Raw genomic sequence first — 18,573 nt, 5'->3', positions numbered from 1 at the left:
GCTTCAAGATCACAAAGGTTTCTACCCTCATTTCAAAGAAAAGCCTGTAAGGCCAGGCAATGTGCAGAATAGTCATATTCCTTATAGGCTGCCACTGAAAGGATGATAAATAGAGCAGATGAAATTGCTCAGATGAGAATAAAAAGAAAACAGCTGCAGGAGAAACTCATCATGAACTAACAATTCTCAGTAGGCTGTTTTAAAAAGCCAGTTAATTAATATTTGATTAGTTGAGTCAGTGAATGACAAAAGAGTACACTGAAACAATTCTAAAGTTTATGTATGGTTTTTAGTCCCTCTACAAGAATTACCAGCCCTTCGGTTCTTATTTCACATAAGGACCAGTAAAAAAAACAAGGCATTTGGGAGAATCACTAAAGCTCAAAGGATAATACTACAGATAACTTAGAGTAAATTGTCCTTTAAAAAGTAAAGTCTAGCCGGGTGGTGGTGGCGCTTGCCTTTAATCCCAGCACTTGGGAGGCAGAACCAGGTGGATCTCTGAGTTTGAGGCCAGCCTGGTCTACAGAGTGAGTTCCAGGAAAGGCGCAAAGCTACACAGAGAAACCCTGTCTCGAAAAACAAAACAACAACAAAAAAAAAAAAAAAAAGTAAAGTCTATCCCTGACAGAATGTACTTAGTTTTGTTACTAGTAACTGCCTAACTAAATGAAGATTCTTGTTGGTAGGCCAAGAACAAGGAGAGATGTGTTGAGACCTGGCTGGAAGGGAAGATTGAGCAGCTGCTCTGCAGACTAAAGACAGAGAGCTATACTCTTTAGAATGCAGAATAGCAAAAGTTAAACAGAAAATATTTATACCTATTCTTTATTGGCTGGTTAGTTTCTTATGAGTTTTTGTTCCTATACAAGGCAGTTTTCATTGATTCTAAACTATGAAAACTATTACTTCAACAACACCAGAGCTATGTTTTATAGAACCTAAGGTTGAATGAGTGCACTTAGGAGCTGATGTACTAAAGAGGAAAAGTCCAAGGCCAAATTGGGACTCCTTGAAGTAACTATAACTTGATCCAATACACATATATTCATGTGTGTATCTTCACTGGAAAATAAAAGGATTTTGTATTTTACAATGTAATCATCTAACCTAGATGGTCCCTGAGGTACCTATTTCTAAAGATGCTCTCCTGAAGATCAGCAGATATTGGGGAGAGTTCCCTCCATATTTAGCCCAATGATATATTATAATAGCTCTTAAAAGACCAAAATTCTTCAGCCATTATCAGAAGATAGAGTTTGATCACCCTCTGAGTGAAGAACACTTACAGGAACAGATCTTCCTAACAGACAATAGGAACATCAAAAGATGTACAGTGGTTTTGATAAAGTTTCAAAATATGGAATGTGGAACATGATTGAGAAAGATACTCAATGTTTACCTCTGGCCTCCATGTGCACACACAGGCACACAAACGAATACACACACACACACACACACACACACACACACACACACACACGGTGGCAATCGTTTTTTTTTTTACCTTGAACTCATTCATAAAATAGAAGTGAAAAAAAATAAAGCATAAACTGAACCTTTTTTTTTTTTTGGCCTTCATCATGAAAATATTTATATTTTTTCTGAAAATAACAAAAAAAAAATCACAAAATTTTTATTTTTAATCTTCCAATGATTGGTGATCAATGAGTAAGATTTCAAACACTAAAACTTCAAACTTCATACAATTTGCTCATTAAGACCATCAGATGTATTTGCATAGACATTCACACACAATAATAAGCAAGGAGGTAAGTTCATAGAGATATGTGAAGTGTTAGTTTTCACTTCAAACACTTCCTATGGAGATTTAAAGAAGAAAGAATGGGGCGGGTACTCCAATGTCTCTTCCATAGAACTTGAAAGCAAGAACAAAGTAAGTCCCCTCCCTGCACAGACAATGCTTCAAATGACTTCTTCGATAATAACTTTTCATATTAGATTTAGAACACAAATGATGGTTAGAAACATCCTTATGTGCAACAAGATGCAAGAGTCAGCACCAAACAAGATAGAGAGAAAACCCACAGGAAGTCCTCAATCATTAAATAGGCAAACAAGATTCTTTGCTGTGGAATTAAAATGCTAGGACAAAAACTTTTCAGTTTAATAAACTGAACCTTTTTATAAAAGGCCAGTGAGATGGCTTAAAGGGCAAAGAGGTTCTTGCTGCCATGCCTGATGACCCGAGTTTGGGCCCATGGTGGAAGGATAGATTCAAGTCTCATCAGTTGTCTTCTTACCTCCACAGGCACAATCATTCATATATATTACATAATAAATACTATATACACACATACATAATAAATTAAAAGATGTAATACAAAATACTATTTAAAACTAAAATTTTGTATTTATTATGAAACTTTCTCATAGTTTTAGGGCTGGTGAAACTATGCAAAACTTTTCTATATAGAAAAGGAGGGCCTAATAAAGAAGTTATATATAGCTAAATTCCTAATAACATTAACAATAGCTAACACTTACTGAATACTATTGCCAGACACTCGTATTAAGTGCATAAGTGCATGCGGTCAGATTCTGTTCTTGTCAGAATAACCCTAATGGCTCTAAGGCTTTAGAGATGAAGAGGCTGGGGCACAGACAGTGCAAACTTCAAGATTGTGCAGGTAGTAAGTGAAGGAGTTATAAGCTATCTGAGGTTACTGACTCCAGAACTGTTTATAGTTGTTTTTCTTTTGTTAAAAATGGAAGGCTGATTATATTTAGTCCTCCCACTTAAAATCAGTACTTAGGCTGGCAATTCATAATAACTTAGGATAGGCTACTCTAAAATACCAAGCTCCTTTTCAGGCAGTATGGCAAACTAGATAATACAAAGTCCTACAACAAAATATCTAGATGTGCTGGATAAAATATTATTGTCTTACGTTTGCACCCTTCTTATCATTTAGGTTTTAGATTTCTATAGTTGTATTACTTGAAAGTCAAATAGCTGTAATACAGTTTTGCCAACTCTTGCTATTAATGAACTGATTCTGCTTTTGTGTCTTTAATATTTGGATTGTGGTCTTGTCTTCCCAGAAACATTAACTCTGAGAATCATTTCTAGTCAGGATTAAGACTACGTTCATTAAGACTAAAGTGGTGATTAAGAGCACTTGCTGCTCCAGAAGAGCGAGGTTCAATTCCCAGCACCAACATGGTGGCTTCCGAACTGTCTGTAACTCCAGCTCCAGGTATCCCTACCCCCTCCTCTGACCTCTGAAAGCATTCCATATATGTGGTGCACAGACATGATCTAGGCAAAATATTCAGACACATATAGTTTTAATTTTTTTTTAATTATAAAAGAGTATGTTCTTTTATTGTTTTATTTTTAACTTCATTAAATTTTAACATTTTCAATTTAGGGGTTCTATAAACAGTAAATAGTATAAAATTCAAACTTCAGACCCATATTAAGACAGTGTCATAGTTACAAATTTTCAGATGACTTGCAGAAAAGCCTTTATTCTCCTATTTCCCCTATTTCATCTTACATTGAGAATGCTGCCACCTAGAGTGCAGGCTTTCATAGAAACACGTTTTTATAAGGTATTTCGCTTTATGTGGACTGCCAGCCTGCACATTGTTGCATATGTGGGATAAAACCAAAGTGCTTGCTCTTTAATAAGCCCCAGGACAATATACACTAAAGTTTTACTTATTTTTATTGTGTGCTGGAGATTTTATTTTTAGCTGAACACACAAGCATAATTCAAATATATTTTTAAGTTTCTTGGATAAACCATATAATAATACACATAGGTTGAAAACAAATGATGAATAATGAAAAAGATAAACCATGCAAACATAAGTCATAAGTGTGCCTACAATAGATCAGAGAAAGAAGACCTCAGAGCTTTTTAAAAGACAAAGAGGTAATATAAATAACAAAGTGGCCAATCCACCAATACAGCAATCTCTTAACAACTTGTATGGTGTGTTTGTGTGCATTTAAGTGCAGGCTGTAAGCCACCCAACATGGATGCTGGGAACTGGACTTGATTCTCTGCAAGAGCAGTATGTTCTTAATCACTTGAACCATCTCTCCAGTCCCAAGACAGCAATCTTAAATGTACACGTACAGAAAAGAATGATGCTGGAGAACTCACATTTCCTAATTTTGAAATTTTCTAGGAAATTACAGAAACCAAGATGATGTGATACTCTCATAACAACAGACATTTAAGTATGAAAGAACAGAGAGTTCAGAAATCAACTACTGCATTTGCTGTTACAAGAGCCAAGAACATTCAGATAGGAATGAACTGTCCTTTCAATGATGATGCTAGGATAAGTGGATATCCATGTACAGAGGAATAAAATTGGATACATACCTGACATCATATAAAAAAAGTAATTAAAATCCTAGCAACCACGGACCAGGTTTTTTTTTTTTGTTTTTTTTTAAGATATGACAAACTGGATCCAAGGGTTACAAGTCTTCTATTAAAAGATATCACCAAAACCATGAAGAGATAACACAGAGAACAAAGAATGGAGTATTTGGAAATCACATACTTAAGCTAGTAACTAGTAATTTGCACCCAGAATATAAAAAGAATTCTTACTATTTAACAGTAGGAAAAAATGTTAAAATGAGCAAGATGTATGAGTAGGCATTTTTCCAAGTACATACAAAGCAGCAATAGACTCATGAAATAATTAAAAATTAAAGGACAGAAAAACAGTCAAAGAAAGCTACAGGACACATTTTTAAATAAAATAAAAGAGACTGGGGCTGGCTCAATGCTTAGCAAAGAAAGGCCCTTGCCATCAAGCCTGATGGCCTAAGTTCAATCACTGGGATCCACATGGTTAAAGGAGGTATTTATTCTCTGACCTCCAGGTATTTGTGCTCCCATCTCAAAAGAATTAAATAAATGTAATAAGAAAGGAAAAAGTGGGGCCATGAAAAGGGTGGGCTTGCTGGAATCAGAGGTGTCGAGGTCGGTAACACTTCTGAAGACCTTCCAGGGGCACTATAACTGAACAAGGACAAGCACTGACAAAAGTAGCTCAGGCTGGAACATATTCCACAGAGAAGGAGCTAAGCTTACTGGAAGTGAAAGACAAGCTGCTGTTCATGTACCCTATGGATCTGAGCCACCTCATCCTGACAAAGCCAGGGAAGCAAGATGTAATGGGACACAGGTAACGTCACAAAGCCATGTGGCAAAACATAGATTAATAGAAATGGGTTGAATTAAGTTGTAAGAGCTAGCTAGCAAGAAGCATGAGCCATAGACCAAACAGTTTGTAATTAATATAAGCCTCTGTGTGTTTATTTTATAAGCTGTTACGGGCCAGGTGGGACAAGGGAATTCTTCTGGCTACACAGCTCAATCTGATCTAGACAATCTAAGACTATCTTTAGGAGATTCTAGATTATATTAAGTTCACAGAGCACCACAAATTCAAGGCCAATCTGGTATACAGTGAATTAGGGCTACACTGCAAGACCCTGTCTCAAAAGAAAGTGAAATAAAAAAAAAATTATACAATAGTAAAAATAAGTGACATTGGAGCTAGAAAGTGGCTCAGTGGTTAAGAACAGCTGTTGCTCTTACAGGCATCTGGGCTCAGTTCACATGGTCGCTAACAACCATCCCTAACTCTAGTTACAGGGAATTCAATGACCACTTCTGAACACCACAGGCAACAGGCGTACATTTGAAAAATAAACAGGCAGAGGCAGGCAGAGTGGCAGCCCAGATGCAGTTGTAATAAAGACCAGAAATTGAGCTATTACCCGCTGAGGAGTTAGTGAAAACAAGCTCTTAATCAAGAGCTTGGAACAGGGACACCTTTAATCCCAACACCCAGGGAAGGAGCCATCTCCGTGGGACGAGACCAAAACGAATCTGAACACTCTGTCTGAGGCCAACCCAGGACCCAGCTGCTGATCCTGCGAAACCCAACAACTTGGAGGTGTTGGTGAGACTACCAGGCTCAGATGAAATCCATCCGGGAGAGGATTCAGAAGCCTACAGTTTGCAGTCTGAGGAAACAAGATCAGCTGAGGAGTTGACAAATGAGCAAAACGTAATCTGAGAACAGAAAAGAAGGCACCGCCCAGCTACCAGACCAGATCACCAGAATCATAAGCCTACACTAACTACACCGACTGGGAACAGGTAAGCTCCCATCTCCAGACCGGCAGGTCAGGTCTCTAGCCCCTAGGCCCTACCCATCAGAGTCCCAGGGACCAGACAACTACCTTTCCCTGTTCCCCCACCCAAAACAAAAAAACCAACCAACCCCTACAAACCTAACAACCACTGAAACCTTAAGCATACCCTGCACCACCTGAGAACAACTACTCCCTGAGACAGAACCCACAAACACTGATTGGACTAAGCTGCTCCCGAAGAAACAGAGCCCAACAGCACCAATTTAACCAAGAACTCCTAGTGAACCAAGACTAACAATTAGAACAAGAGAGAAACCTTCAGACACAGACACTGCCTGCACCAAGCAGAGGAAGAGATGAGTAGACGCTGGTGCAAAACTACAGGCAACAACATAAAAACCTATATGACAACATCAGAATCTGGTGATTCTACACCTGCAAAACCTGAACATACCAAGGCAGAAGAAACAGAAGAAGTCAACCCTAAAAATGACTTTAAGAAGATGATAGAGGCCCTTAAAGAAGAAATAAAAACTCCCTTAAAGAGGAAATAAAAAATTCCCTTACAGAAATGGAAGAAAAAACAAACAAAAATTGGAAGAAATCAATGAAAGTCAAGAAAAAGTAATTAAATAGATGAAGGAAACAATTCAAGATTTGAAAATAGAAATTGACACAATAAAGAAAACACAAACTGAGGGAATGCTGGAAATAGAAATCCTGACTAAACGAACAGGAGCTACAGAAGCAAGCATAACAAACCGAATGCAAGGGATGGAACAGAGAATCTCTGACGCTGAAGACACAATAGAGAAAATAGATTCATCAGTCAAAGAAAACACTAAAGACAAAAAAGTCGTAATACAAAATGTCCAAGAAATTTGAGACACCATGAAAAGACCAAACCTAAGAATAATAGTGATAGAAGAAGGAGAATATCAACTCAAAGGCACAGAAAATATACTCAACAAAATCATAGAAGAGCCGGGCGGTGGTGGCGCACGCCTTTAATCCCAGCACTCGGGAGGCAGAGCCAGGCGGATCTCTGTGAGTTCGAGGCCAGCCTGGGCTACCAAGTGAGTCCCAGGAAAGGCACAAAGCTACACAGAGAAACCCTGTCTCGAAAAACCAAAAAAAAAAAAAAAAAAAAAAGCCTGAAAATTTAAAAAAAAAAAAAAAAAAAAAAAAATCATAGAAGAAAACTTTCCTAACCTAAAGAAAGAAAAATATGAAGATACAAGAAGCTTACAGAACACCAAATAGGCTGGATCCAAAAAAAGTCCCCTCGCCACATAATAATCAAAACATTAAACACAGAGAACAAAGAAAAATATTAAGAGCCGCAAAGGAAAAAAAAAACAAGTAACACATAAAGGCAAACCCATCAGAATAACACCAGACTTCTCAATAGAGACTATGAAAGCTAGAAGGTCCTGGACAAATCTTATGCAGACACTAAGAGACCACAGATGCCAACCCAGACTATTATACCCAGAAAAACTCTCAATCACCATAGATGGAGTAAACAAAATATTCCAGATAAAACCAGATTTAAACAATATCTGTCCACAAAACCAGCCCTACAGAAAGCACTAGAAGGAAAAATCCAACCTAAAGAAGCTAAACACACCCATGAAAATTCAGGCAATAGATAATCTCACACTAACACACACACACACACACACACACACACACACACAAATAACTGGAATTAACAATCACTGGTCATTAATATCCATCAATATCAATGGTCTCAACTCACCTATAAAAAGACACAGACTAACAGAATGGATAAGAAAACAGGATCCATCCTTCTGCTGCATACAAGAAACACACCTTAACTTCAAAGACAAACACTAACTCAGAGTAAAGGGCTGGGAAAAGGCTTTCCAATCAAATGGACCTAAGAAGCAAGCTGATGTAGCTATTCTAATATCTAATAAAATAGACTTCAAACTAAAATCAATCGAAAGAGATCAGGAAGGACATTACATATTTATCACAGGAAAAATCCACCAAGATGAAGTCTCGATTCTGAACATTTATGCCCCAAATACAAAGGCACCCACATTCATAAAAGAAACATTACTAAAGCTTAAATTGCATATCAAACCCCACACATTAGTAGTGGGAGATTTCAACACATCACTCTCACCAAAAAGACAGATCTACCAGACTGAAACTTAACAGAGAAATAAAGAACTTAACTGATGTTATGACTCAAATGGACTTAATTTATATCTATGGAACACTCCATCCTAACAAAAAAGAATATACCTTCTTCTCAGCACCCTATGGAACCTTCTCAAAAATCGACCACATACTTAGTCACAAAGCAAATCTCAACAGATACAAAAAAATTGGAATAACCTCCTGTATCTTATCGGAACACCATGCCTTAAAGTTAGATTACAACACCAAAAATTATAGAAAGCCTACAATCTCATGGAAACTGAAGAACGCCCACCTGAAACACCAATAGGTCAAGAAAGAAATAAAGAAAGAAATTAAAGATTTCCTAGAATTCAATGAAAATGAAAGTACAACACACCAAAACTTATGGGACACTATGAAAGTAGTGCTAAGGGGAAAATTCATAGCTCTAAATGCACACATAAAGAAGATGGAGAAAGCTCATAACAATGAATTAACAGCACAACTGAAAGCTCTAGAACAAAAGAAAACAAACTCACCCAGGAGAAATAGACGCCAGGAAATAATCAAATTGAGGGCTGAAATCAATGAAACAGAAACCAAGAGAACAATACAAAAAAAAAAAAAAAAAAAATCAATGAAACAAAGAGTTGGTTCTTTGAAAAAAAATCAACAAGATAGACAAACCCCTAGCCAAATTAACCAAAAGGCAAAGAGAGAGCACACAAATTAAAAAATCAGAAACAAAAAGGGAGACATAACAACAAACAATGAGGAAATCCAGAGAATCATCAGGTCATACTTCAAAAACCTATACTCCACAAAATTGGAAAATCTGGAAGAAATGGACAATTTTCTGGATAGATACCACATACCAAAGTTAAACCAAGACCAGATAAACTATTTAAATAGACCAATAACCCCTAAAGAAATAGAAACAGTCATCAAAAGTCTCCCAACCAAAAAAAAGCCCAGGACCAGATGGTTTCAGTACAGAATTCTACCAGATTTTCAAAGAAGAACTAATTCCAATACTTTTCAAATTGTTCCACACAATAGAAACAGAAGGAACATTACCAAACTCTTTTTATGAGGCTACAATTACCCTGATACCCAAACCACACAAAGATGCAACAAAGAAAGAGAATTACAGACCAATCCCTCTCATGAACATTGATGCAAAAATACTCAACAAAATATTGGCAAACTGAATCCAAGAACACATCAAAAAAATTATCCACCATGACCAAGTAGGTTTCATCCCAGGGATGCAAGGATGGTTCAACATACGAAAATCTGTCAATGTAATACACCATATAAACAATTTGAAAGAAAAAAACCACATGATCATCTTATTAGATGCTGAAAAAGCCTTTGAAAAATCCAACACCCCTTCATGATAAAGGTCTTAGAGAGATCAGGAATACAAGGAACATTCCTAAACATAATAAAGGCAATTTACAACAAGCCAACAGCCACCATCAAATTAAACGGAGAGAAACTCAAAGTGATACCACTAAATTCAGGAACAAGACAAGGCTGTCCACTCTCCCCATATTTATTCAATAGAGTACTTGAAGTTCTAGCTAGAGCAATAAGCAACAAAAGGAGATCAAAGGGATACAAATTGGCAAAGAAGAAGTCAAACTTTCACTATTTGCAGATGATATGATAATATACATAAGTGACCCCAAAAATTCTACCAGGGAACTCCTACAGCTGATAAAATTCCTTCAGTAAAGTGGCAGGATACAAGATCAACTCAAAAAAATCAGTAGCCCTCCTATACACAAATGATAAAAGGGCTGAGAAAGAAGTCAGAGAAACATCACCCTTTACAATAGCCACAAATAATACCTTGGGATAACACTAACTAAACAAGTGAAGGACCTTTTTGATAAGAACTTTAAATCTCTAAAGAAAGAAATCAGAAAATGGAAGGATCTCTCATGCTCATGGATAGATAGGATTAACATAGTAAAAATGGCAATCTTACCTAAAGCAATCTACAGATTCAATGCAATCCCCATCAAAATCCCAATACAATTCTTTACAGACTTGGAGAGAAAAATACTCAACTTCATATGGAAAAACAAAAGACCCAGGATAGCTAAAAGAATCCCATTTAATAAAGCAACCTCTGGAGGCATCACCATCCCTGACCTCAAGCTCTACTATAGAGCTATAGTAATAAAAACAGCTTGGTACTGGTATAAAAACCGACATACTGGATTCAATGAAATCGAATTGAAGACCCTGACATTAATCCACACACATATGAACACTTAATTGTTGACAAAGAAGCCAAAACTATACAATGGAAAAAAGAAAGTATCTTCAACAAATGGTGCTGGCATAACTGGATCTCAATATGTAAAAGATTACAAATAGAGCCATATCTGTCACCATGCATAAAACTCAAGTCCAAGTGGATCAAAGACCTCAACATAAATCCAGTTACACTAAACTTAATAGAAAAGAAAATAGGAAGCACTCTTGAACGCATTGGCACCTAAGATCACTTCCTAAATATAACACCAACAGCACAGACACTGAGCACACAATTAATAAATGGGACCTCTTGAAACTGAGAAGCTTTTACAGGGCAAAAGACACAGTCAATAAGACAAAAAGACAGCCAACAGAATGGGAAAAGACCTTCACCAAGCCCACATCTGACAGAGGACTGATCTCCACAGTATATAAAGAACTCAAGAGACTAGACATCAAAATACTGAACAATCCAATTTACAAAAATGGGCTAAAAAGCTAAACAGAATTCACAAAAAACAAGAATCACAAATGGCTGAAAGACATTTAAAGAAATGCTCAACATCCTTAATCATCAGAGAAATGCAAATCAAAACGACTGAGATACCCCCTTACACCTGTCAGAATGACTATGATCAAAAACACTAATGACAGTCAATGTTGGAGAGGATGTGGAGCAAAGGGAACACTCCTCCACTGTTGGTGGGAATGCAACTTGTACAACCACTGTGGGAATGAGTATGGCGGTTTCTCAGAAAATTGGGAATCGATCTACCTCAAGACCCAGCCATCCCACTCTTGGGCATATACTCAAGGAATGCTCAGTCATACCATAAAGATACATGCTCAGCTATGTTCATAGCAGCACTATTTGTAACAGCCAGAACCTGGAAACAACCTAGATGCCTGTCAACTGAAGAATGGATTAAGCAAATGTGGTACATATATACAATGGAGTACTACTCAGCAGAGAAAAACAATGACAGCATGAAATTTGCAGGCAAATGGATGGAACTAGAAAAAATCATCCTGAGTGAGGTAATCCAAACCCAGAAGGACAAACATGGTATGTACTCACTCATAAGTGGATTCTAGATATAAAGCAAAGAATAATCAGACTGCAACCCACAGAACCAAGGAGGCTATATATATAGAAGGGGGTGCCCTAGGATGACTGTGGCTTATAGTAAGTTTTGGTTTACCTCAGTTACTGAGCAAGCCTCAATGAAACATTTCACTATTAAGATAAGAATTTATACTATATCAAGCTGATAATAGAAAAATAAATTAATAAAAAAGAAAAACAAACATATATAGCAAAATATGCATATACATAAAACTTAAAAACCTAAAAACAATTTTAAGTGACATATAAAATACATGATAGCATGGTGGTGGTATTGCTCAGTAGCAGAGTACTTGCTTAGTATGAACGAGACCTAGGGTTTGATACCTAGTACTATAAAAAGAAAAAAATATATAAGGAGTTCAGGATAGAAGCTAACATAGTGCTAAAATTAAGTAGTTATTCAATGTAAAGTGTCTATCTTCTCCCAGATCTCTTTTTACATGGGAATTTTCTTTTTAAGTTGCAAAAAGAAGCAGCCAAAACCATCAGCTCTGATGTTTATCATAAACAAATCAAAAGGAAATGTTTGCACATTGAGAAAAAAATGTCACAATACTATTACTAACTCTTCATATATAGCAGCTGTTATTTTCTTTTGTGGAAATTAAACAAATTAATATGTTAAAATTTAGGGAACTGAAAAGATGGCTCTGCAGTGAAGAGCACTGGCTGCTTTCCAGAGACCTGCATTTGTTCCCAGCACCCACACTGCAGTTCATAACCATCAAGTCCTAGAGGATCCAATGCCCTTTTCCGGCCTCCAAGGACACAAGATATAAATGTGGTACACAGACATAAATGCAAGCAAAAACACACACATAAAATAAACTTTAAAAATTAATTATATGTAGACTTCAAATAACTAATGAAATAGTCAGAAAACAGTACCAAGAACAATATTTAAAAGGAAAGTATATTACTATAACAAATTGCCAATGAGGAGGAAAAAAGAATTACCAGGTAAGATTTCTGTAATGCACATATACGTGTGTGTCTGTGTGTATATGATGTACGTGAGAACAAAGATTGTAAAAGTAATGTATGTGCATACAATGCATATGATCTTCCCCAACTGGGTACTTTTCATTTATAGGGGAATTAGCTCAAGAATAAGTGCTCCATGGATTACATTTACTAGAAAGAAAACCTAACTGTAGACTATACAGTCTTGGTCCTCTAAATAATTAGTTTTTGTTTTCTGTGGGTGATACATAAGAATTCTTTGCATTCAGATAAATTCTTTGCATTGTTATTTCTAGAACAATGTTCTTATCTTCATCTAAAAAACTGAACCTATTGGGGTTGGTAGGAGGAAGGAGAGTGGCCTCCAATGACAAGAATAGAGTCCTTCCTTTACACTTGGCCACCGGACTGCTACCCCCACACAAACATATCACTATTAAGCCACAACCCTTCCTTTCTTATTCATCCCCAATATCTTACATTGAAATCATACTTTTCAAAGTCCCACAGTCTTTACAAATTCAAACACATCAAAATTTCAGTCTTCAAAATATCTAATGTCTTTTAAAAGAAGTTGTCTTTCATCTGTGGTTCCTTTAAAAATCAAAATTGAATTAAATACTTTCTTCAAGGGGGAAGAACTAGGGCACCATTACAATCTGAACCAAGCAAAAACAAACTGCAACAGTATAAATAAATAAGTCAATGTCCAATTATCTGAGATTCATGATCTTCTGGACTCCTCCAAAGGACTTGGGTCACTTCTCCAGCTCTGTCCTCTGCAGCACACATAGTTTGTCTTCTAGGCTCCAACTGGTCCCACTCCACTGCTGCTGTTGTTCTTGGTGGTGGTCATCCCATGGTACCGGCATCTCCAAAATGCTGGGGTCCCTTGCTGCAACTGGGCTGCACTTTCACTAATAGCCTTTCATGGACCATCTTCATGGTATCAAGCCTCAACTTCTTTGCATGACCTCTTCAGTCCTGGGGCTTCAACCGCCACTGAGGCTGCACCTTTACCAATGATCTCTCCTGGCTTCTAACAGTGCCAAGCCTCAGCTGCTCTCCATGACCCGTTCATGTCTTCAAAACAGTACAATCTAGGTGATGCTTACACGTTACCAAGTCCAGTTGCCAGCACGAGGAACAACCTTAGCCGATTACGGAATACAGCTTCTCTGTGCTCTCAGGAAACACTTCCCAGAAGATTTCACCTCAGTGATGTCGGTCTCTTCTTAATCACTATCTTGTTAATAGAGCTGATTCCTCAGCCCCAGCTAACCAGAACCACAGAATCTTAAATCAAAATAGTAAACAGCCCTGGTAGAGTCTTTAAACTTCCTTCTAAAACTTTACAAGCCAGGCCTTCATCTACATTGCTTTCAACATTCTTATCTTCCAAATTCCCACAGAACATCCCACAGAGATCTCAACACTCAATGACTCTTCTAGTGCAAAGTTCCAAAGTCCTTCCATAATCCTCCCAAAAGCATAGTCAGGTCTATCACAGCAATACCCCACTACGCTGGTACCAACTCGTCTTACTTAGGGTTTCTATTGCTACAATGAAACACCATAACCAAAAAAGGAAGTTGGAGAGCAAAGGGTTTATTTGGCTTACACTTCAGCATTGCCATTCATCACTGAGGAAGTCAGGACAGGAACTCAAACAGGGCAGGATCCCAGAGGCAGGAGCTGATGCAGAGGCCAGGGAGGGTGCTGCTTAGTGGCTTGCTTCCCCTGGCTTGCTCAGCCTACTTGCTTTCTCTCTTTCTTTCCTTCTTTCTTTATTTTTATTTGTTTGTTTGTTTGTTACGTTTTTTTTTCATTTTACATTCCAATCCTGGTTCCCCTTCCCTCCCCTTCTCCTACCCCCTCACCTCCCTCATCCCATTCCCCATCCACTCCTCAGAGAGGGTAAGGCCTCCCTTAGGGAATCAACAAAGTCTGACACACTAAGTTGACACAGGACGAAACCCCTCACCACTGTTATCAAGTCAGCCTGCTTTCTTATAGAACTCAGGACCACCAGCCCAGGGACAGCACCACGTACCATGGCCTCCCCGCCCCCAACTGATCACTAATTGAGAAAATACCTTACAGCTGAGTCTCATGGAGGCATTTCCTCAACGGAGGCTCCTTCCTCTCTGATGACTCTAGCTTGTGTCAAGTTGACACACAAAACCAGCCACTAAACCCTATCCTGGGATATAGTTGTTCCAGGCAGTACAAAAATGGGCTAAGTTCAGAGCCACTGTTTACACCTCCCAGGAGCTCCACCCCAGCTGGGCTATGACAGGCACTGCCACTACTCCTGAAGTCTCATCTAAGGAAGCTGCTATCATTTCAGCCTACAGCTGACACAGAAATCACAGGAGCTGTCATTGCTTTAAATGGTCTGGCCAAGCTGTTGACAGCCCTACTATTCTACATACCCAATGACAGCTCCAGGAGACTTCAAATCTGCTACTACAGCTTTGAAGTGTCCCATGACCATCCCAGAAGACTTCTCTTTGTCTGCTGCATAATCCAGTTGTCATCAGTGTGGAAAAGATTTGGCTGGGCCTGCAGCCACCACTTCAGATATTCCCACTCTGGTCAGAAGAAGAATCTCTCTAACCCATGACAGCTAGCAACAGTAAACCTGCAGGCTGCAAGATAGTGCAGAAACTTCAGACATCAGAAAAAGGAGTGTAAATATGTGGGCCTTCCTCCGTTTCCTATATATGCAGTCTACCTCTTACTCTCATTAGGTCAGGTAGAGACCTCCATCCTAGCATTACCAACTGTATTTACCTGATAAAGCATCACTCGGATGAATTTATGCTTATCATGTCTTCTACTGCTGATAGAAAACACTAAGTTGGTTGCACCAAGAAGAGCAGCTAACACCAGGACTGCTGGTCCAGAAAATGCCTAGCAGCCAGAGGCAGCTGAAGTGCTCCAGTGAGCTGCCCAGAGCAAAGAAAGAGTTACTAGAAAGCTGCAAGATTTGCCAAGAGAAGCTAGGAAAGCTGTTTAACGCTACCTGCTGAGAGCTGCTATTACCTAAGAGTGCAGAGATGTGAACCCTAAGAAATGAGAGCCACTAGCACTCAAGAGCTCAGAGATGTAACACTAAGAGAGCTGTAACCAGGTCCCAGTGACAGATGTTACTAAACAGGGTGGACTGAAGAATGATCTCTAGCCTCCACATGCATATACACATAAACGTGCACACACATGTATATAGACACCTGCTCATAGACATGAAGACTACAGAGTTAAGTCACAAGGTACTACACTTAAGTTTTTCATACAAACTGTAACTATAATAGAGAAACAAATGATATAGGATAAAATACTGATGAAATGTTTTAAAATGGTGGCTAGATAAAGAAAAAACAAAAAATGTTAACTAATTCATTGTTACCAATTGATTAGCCATGGAAAGATGTTTCTCTAACAAAAACTAACCCTAGCTCAACTAGAGTTAAGTTATATCTCAAATCCTGTGAATGACTGCTTACTTGAAATCTAAAATACCAAATTCATCAATGGCTCAGCTGCTCAGGGTTCTATCTTTGGAAATCAAGTACCATTTATTCCCTTAATCAAATCAGTATATTTCAGACCATTTTGATTTTACAAGACGTTTTATGTATCAGTGAGACACAAGTCCTGTTTCACTCAATTATCTATCCTGATCAAATGAAGAAGAGATCTATGAACACATGAATAAATACATTAAATGTTTCAAATAAAAAACTCATCATACAATGACATAATCTTATATTTTAACACAATCAGGACTTTCATTTTTGGTTAGGCAGAGTAGCTGGTATTGAAATACTGTCCTGTCACAAACACCTACAAAAGCTGGATATATGTGTGGGGTGTGTACATATATACATACGTGTAATGTGTCCATGTGTATTTTTTTAAAGAGACATCAGACAACCTATGATCCTTGGGGAAAAAAAAAAACAGATGAGCTAAGTTCTGCATTGGCTTTGTTCTCATGGGCATTTCCTAAACAATGGTATTAAGAAAATACTGACCAAGAAGAGAGTAGCAAGCAGTCTTGGCTAGGGTGATAGAATGAAAAGCATAATTGCAGGTGAATTGTGTAGGTTATTAGACAAGAAAGATCAAAGAGAAAAAGCTACCAAGATCTACTTCAAAATTCTGCAATGCCCTCATCTGTATTCTAGGACAGAAAGAGATTCAGAGGCTGCATGATTCTAGGAAGACAGAGGACTCCAGATTCAATCGGAGTCAAGAGATTTTGATGTGCACCTGAGGCATGAGTTGAGAACTCAAACACACTATGCTCAGTGTAAGAATAAAGTTGGAATAGACCCAAAGAAAGTGGACGGCATGACTGAGATTGTCTTGTAGTCTCCATACAAGCTTACATTATTGCATTAAAAATAAATAGATAATAAATAAATAAATAAATAAATAAATAAATAAATAAATAAATAGGAACTGGGAGGACAACTCAAAGTTAAAATGCTTGCTAGACAAGCATAAGAACCTGAGTTTGAATCCCTTTATCACATCATAGAAGGTAGGTAGGTAGGTAGGTAGGTAGACAGATGATAGATAGATAGATAGATAGATAGATAGATAGATAGATAGATAGATAGATAGATGGGAACTGGGAAAATGGATCAGAGAGTAAAGTGCTTGCTACACAAGCATAAGAAACTGAGTTTGAGCCAGGTGGTGGTGGTGGTGGTGGTGGTGGTGGTGGTGGCGGCGGCGGCGGGCGGCGGCGGCGCACACCTGTAATTCCAGCACTCAGGAGGAAGAGGCAGGTGGATCTCTGTGAGTTCGAGGCCAACCTGGGCTACAGAGCTAGTCCAGGACAGGCTCCAAAGCTACAGAGAAACCCTGTCTCAAAACCACCACCACCCCAAAAAAAGAAAGAAACTGAGTTTGAATCCCTAGCAGCCACCTCAAGGATTGGTACTGTGGCATGTCCCTGTAATCTTTATACTGAAGAAGTAGGGAGGGGAGATAAGCAGATCGAAGGGGCTTGTTGGTCAGTCCGTCTAGCTTGAAATGTCAAGTTCATGGTGCAGGGAAAGACTTTATCTCCAAAGTAAATAAAATATGGTAGAGAACTATAGATTAAAAAGATACAAAGTTGAACCCATACATGTGCACACCCATATACCACACATACACATAAATAATACCACAAGTTGTGGTGTACACCTATAGTCACAGCTTGTGGGAGTCTTGAAGGAGGAAGGACTGCAATTAGTTCAAGACCATCCTAAGCTATATAGTCAGTACCAAACCAACAAGCACTAACCAACAAGCCTGTCTAAGAGAGAGAGAGAGAGAGAGAGAGAGAGAGAGAGAGAGAGAGAGAGAGAGAAGAAGGAGAGGAGGAGGAGGAGGAGGAGGAGGAGGAGGAGGAGGAGGAGGAGAAGAGAAGTAGCAGAAGTAGAAGAAGAAGAAGAAGAAAGCAAGCAAGCAAGCTGGGCAGTGGTGGCACACACCTTTCATACCAGCACTTGGGAGGCAAAAAGGATCTCTTAGTTCGAAGCCAGATTGGTGTACAGACCGAGATCCAGGACAGCCAGAGCTACACAGAGAAACTGGGTCTCTAAAACTTAAAACTGGAAAGGAGGGAGGAAGGGAAGGAGAAAGGGAGAAAGGCAGGCAGCATACAGAAAGAAAAAAGAAAAGATGAAAGAAAAAAATTCTTCAAACATTAACACAAAGGTGAACCAACTTAGATAGGGTATTTTTACGTATCTTTTGGCAGAAATGCCATTTTCAGTAACAAATCAATATATTTCAAATACAACATGAAAACCAAGAACTACACTTGCCCAATGAAAATGCAATAGGCAAAAACTAGATCAACTGTTCACACTATAAATCTAACTAATAGTTT

At 38.3% G+C, this 18,573-nt stretch overlaps 1 protein-coding gene across 7 annotated transcripts in view; it reads right to left on the bottom strand.

The window, feature by feature from the left end:
- Ptpn4 (protein tyrosine phosphatase non-receptor type 4) overlaps positions 1-18,573 on the bottom strand; it is a 179,565-nt gene that overhangs the window by 123,715 nt on the left and 37,277 nt on the right. Inside the window, exon 1 of one of the 7 annotated variants that reach the window (XM_028879800.2) lies at positions 3,071-3,104. The exons of the other annotated variants lie outside the window; for them this stretch is intronic. Coding sequence (XP_028735633.1) covers positions 3,071-3,088 — 18 coding nt within the window. The 5' untranslated portion in view covers positions 3,089-3,104. Of the gene's footprint in view, positions 1-3,070; positions 3,105-18,573 lie in introns of those variants that run through there. 7 annotated transcript variants of the gene reach the window in all.

This window comes from Peromyscus leucopus, chromosome 15, assembly GCF_004664715.2.
Source record: "Peromyscus leucopus breed LL Stock chromosome 15, UCI_PerLeu_2.1, whole genome shotgun sequence".
Taxonomy (NCBI): domain Eukaryota; kingdom Metazoa; phylum Chordata; class Mammalia; order Rodentia; family Cricetidae; genus Peromyscus; species Peromyscus leucopus.
Note: the sequence above shows the minus strand (reverse complement) of the source record. Positions and strands in the feature narration are given on the sequence as shown.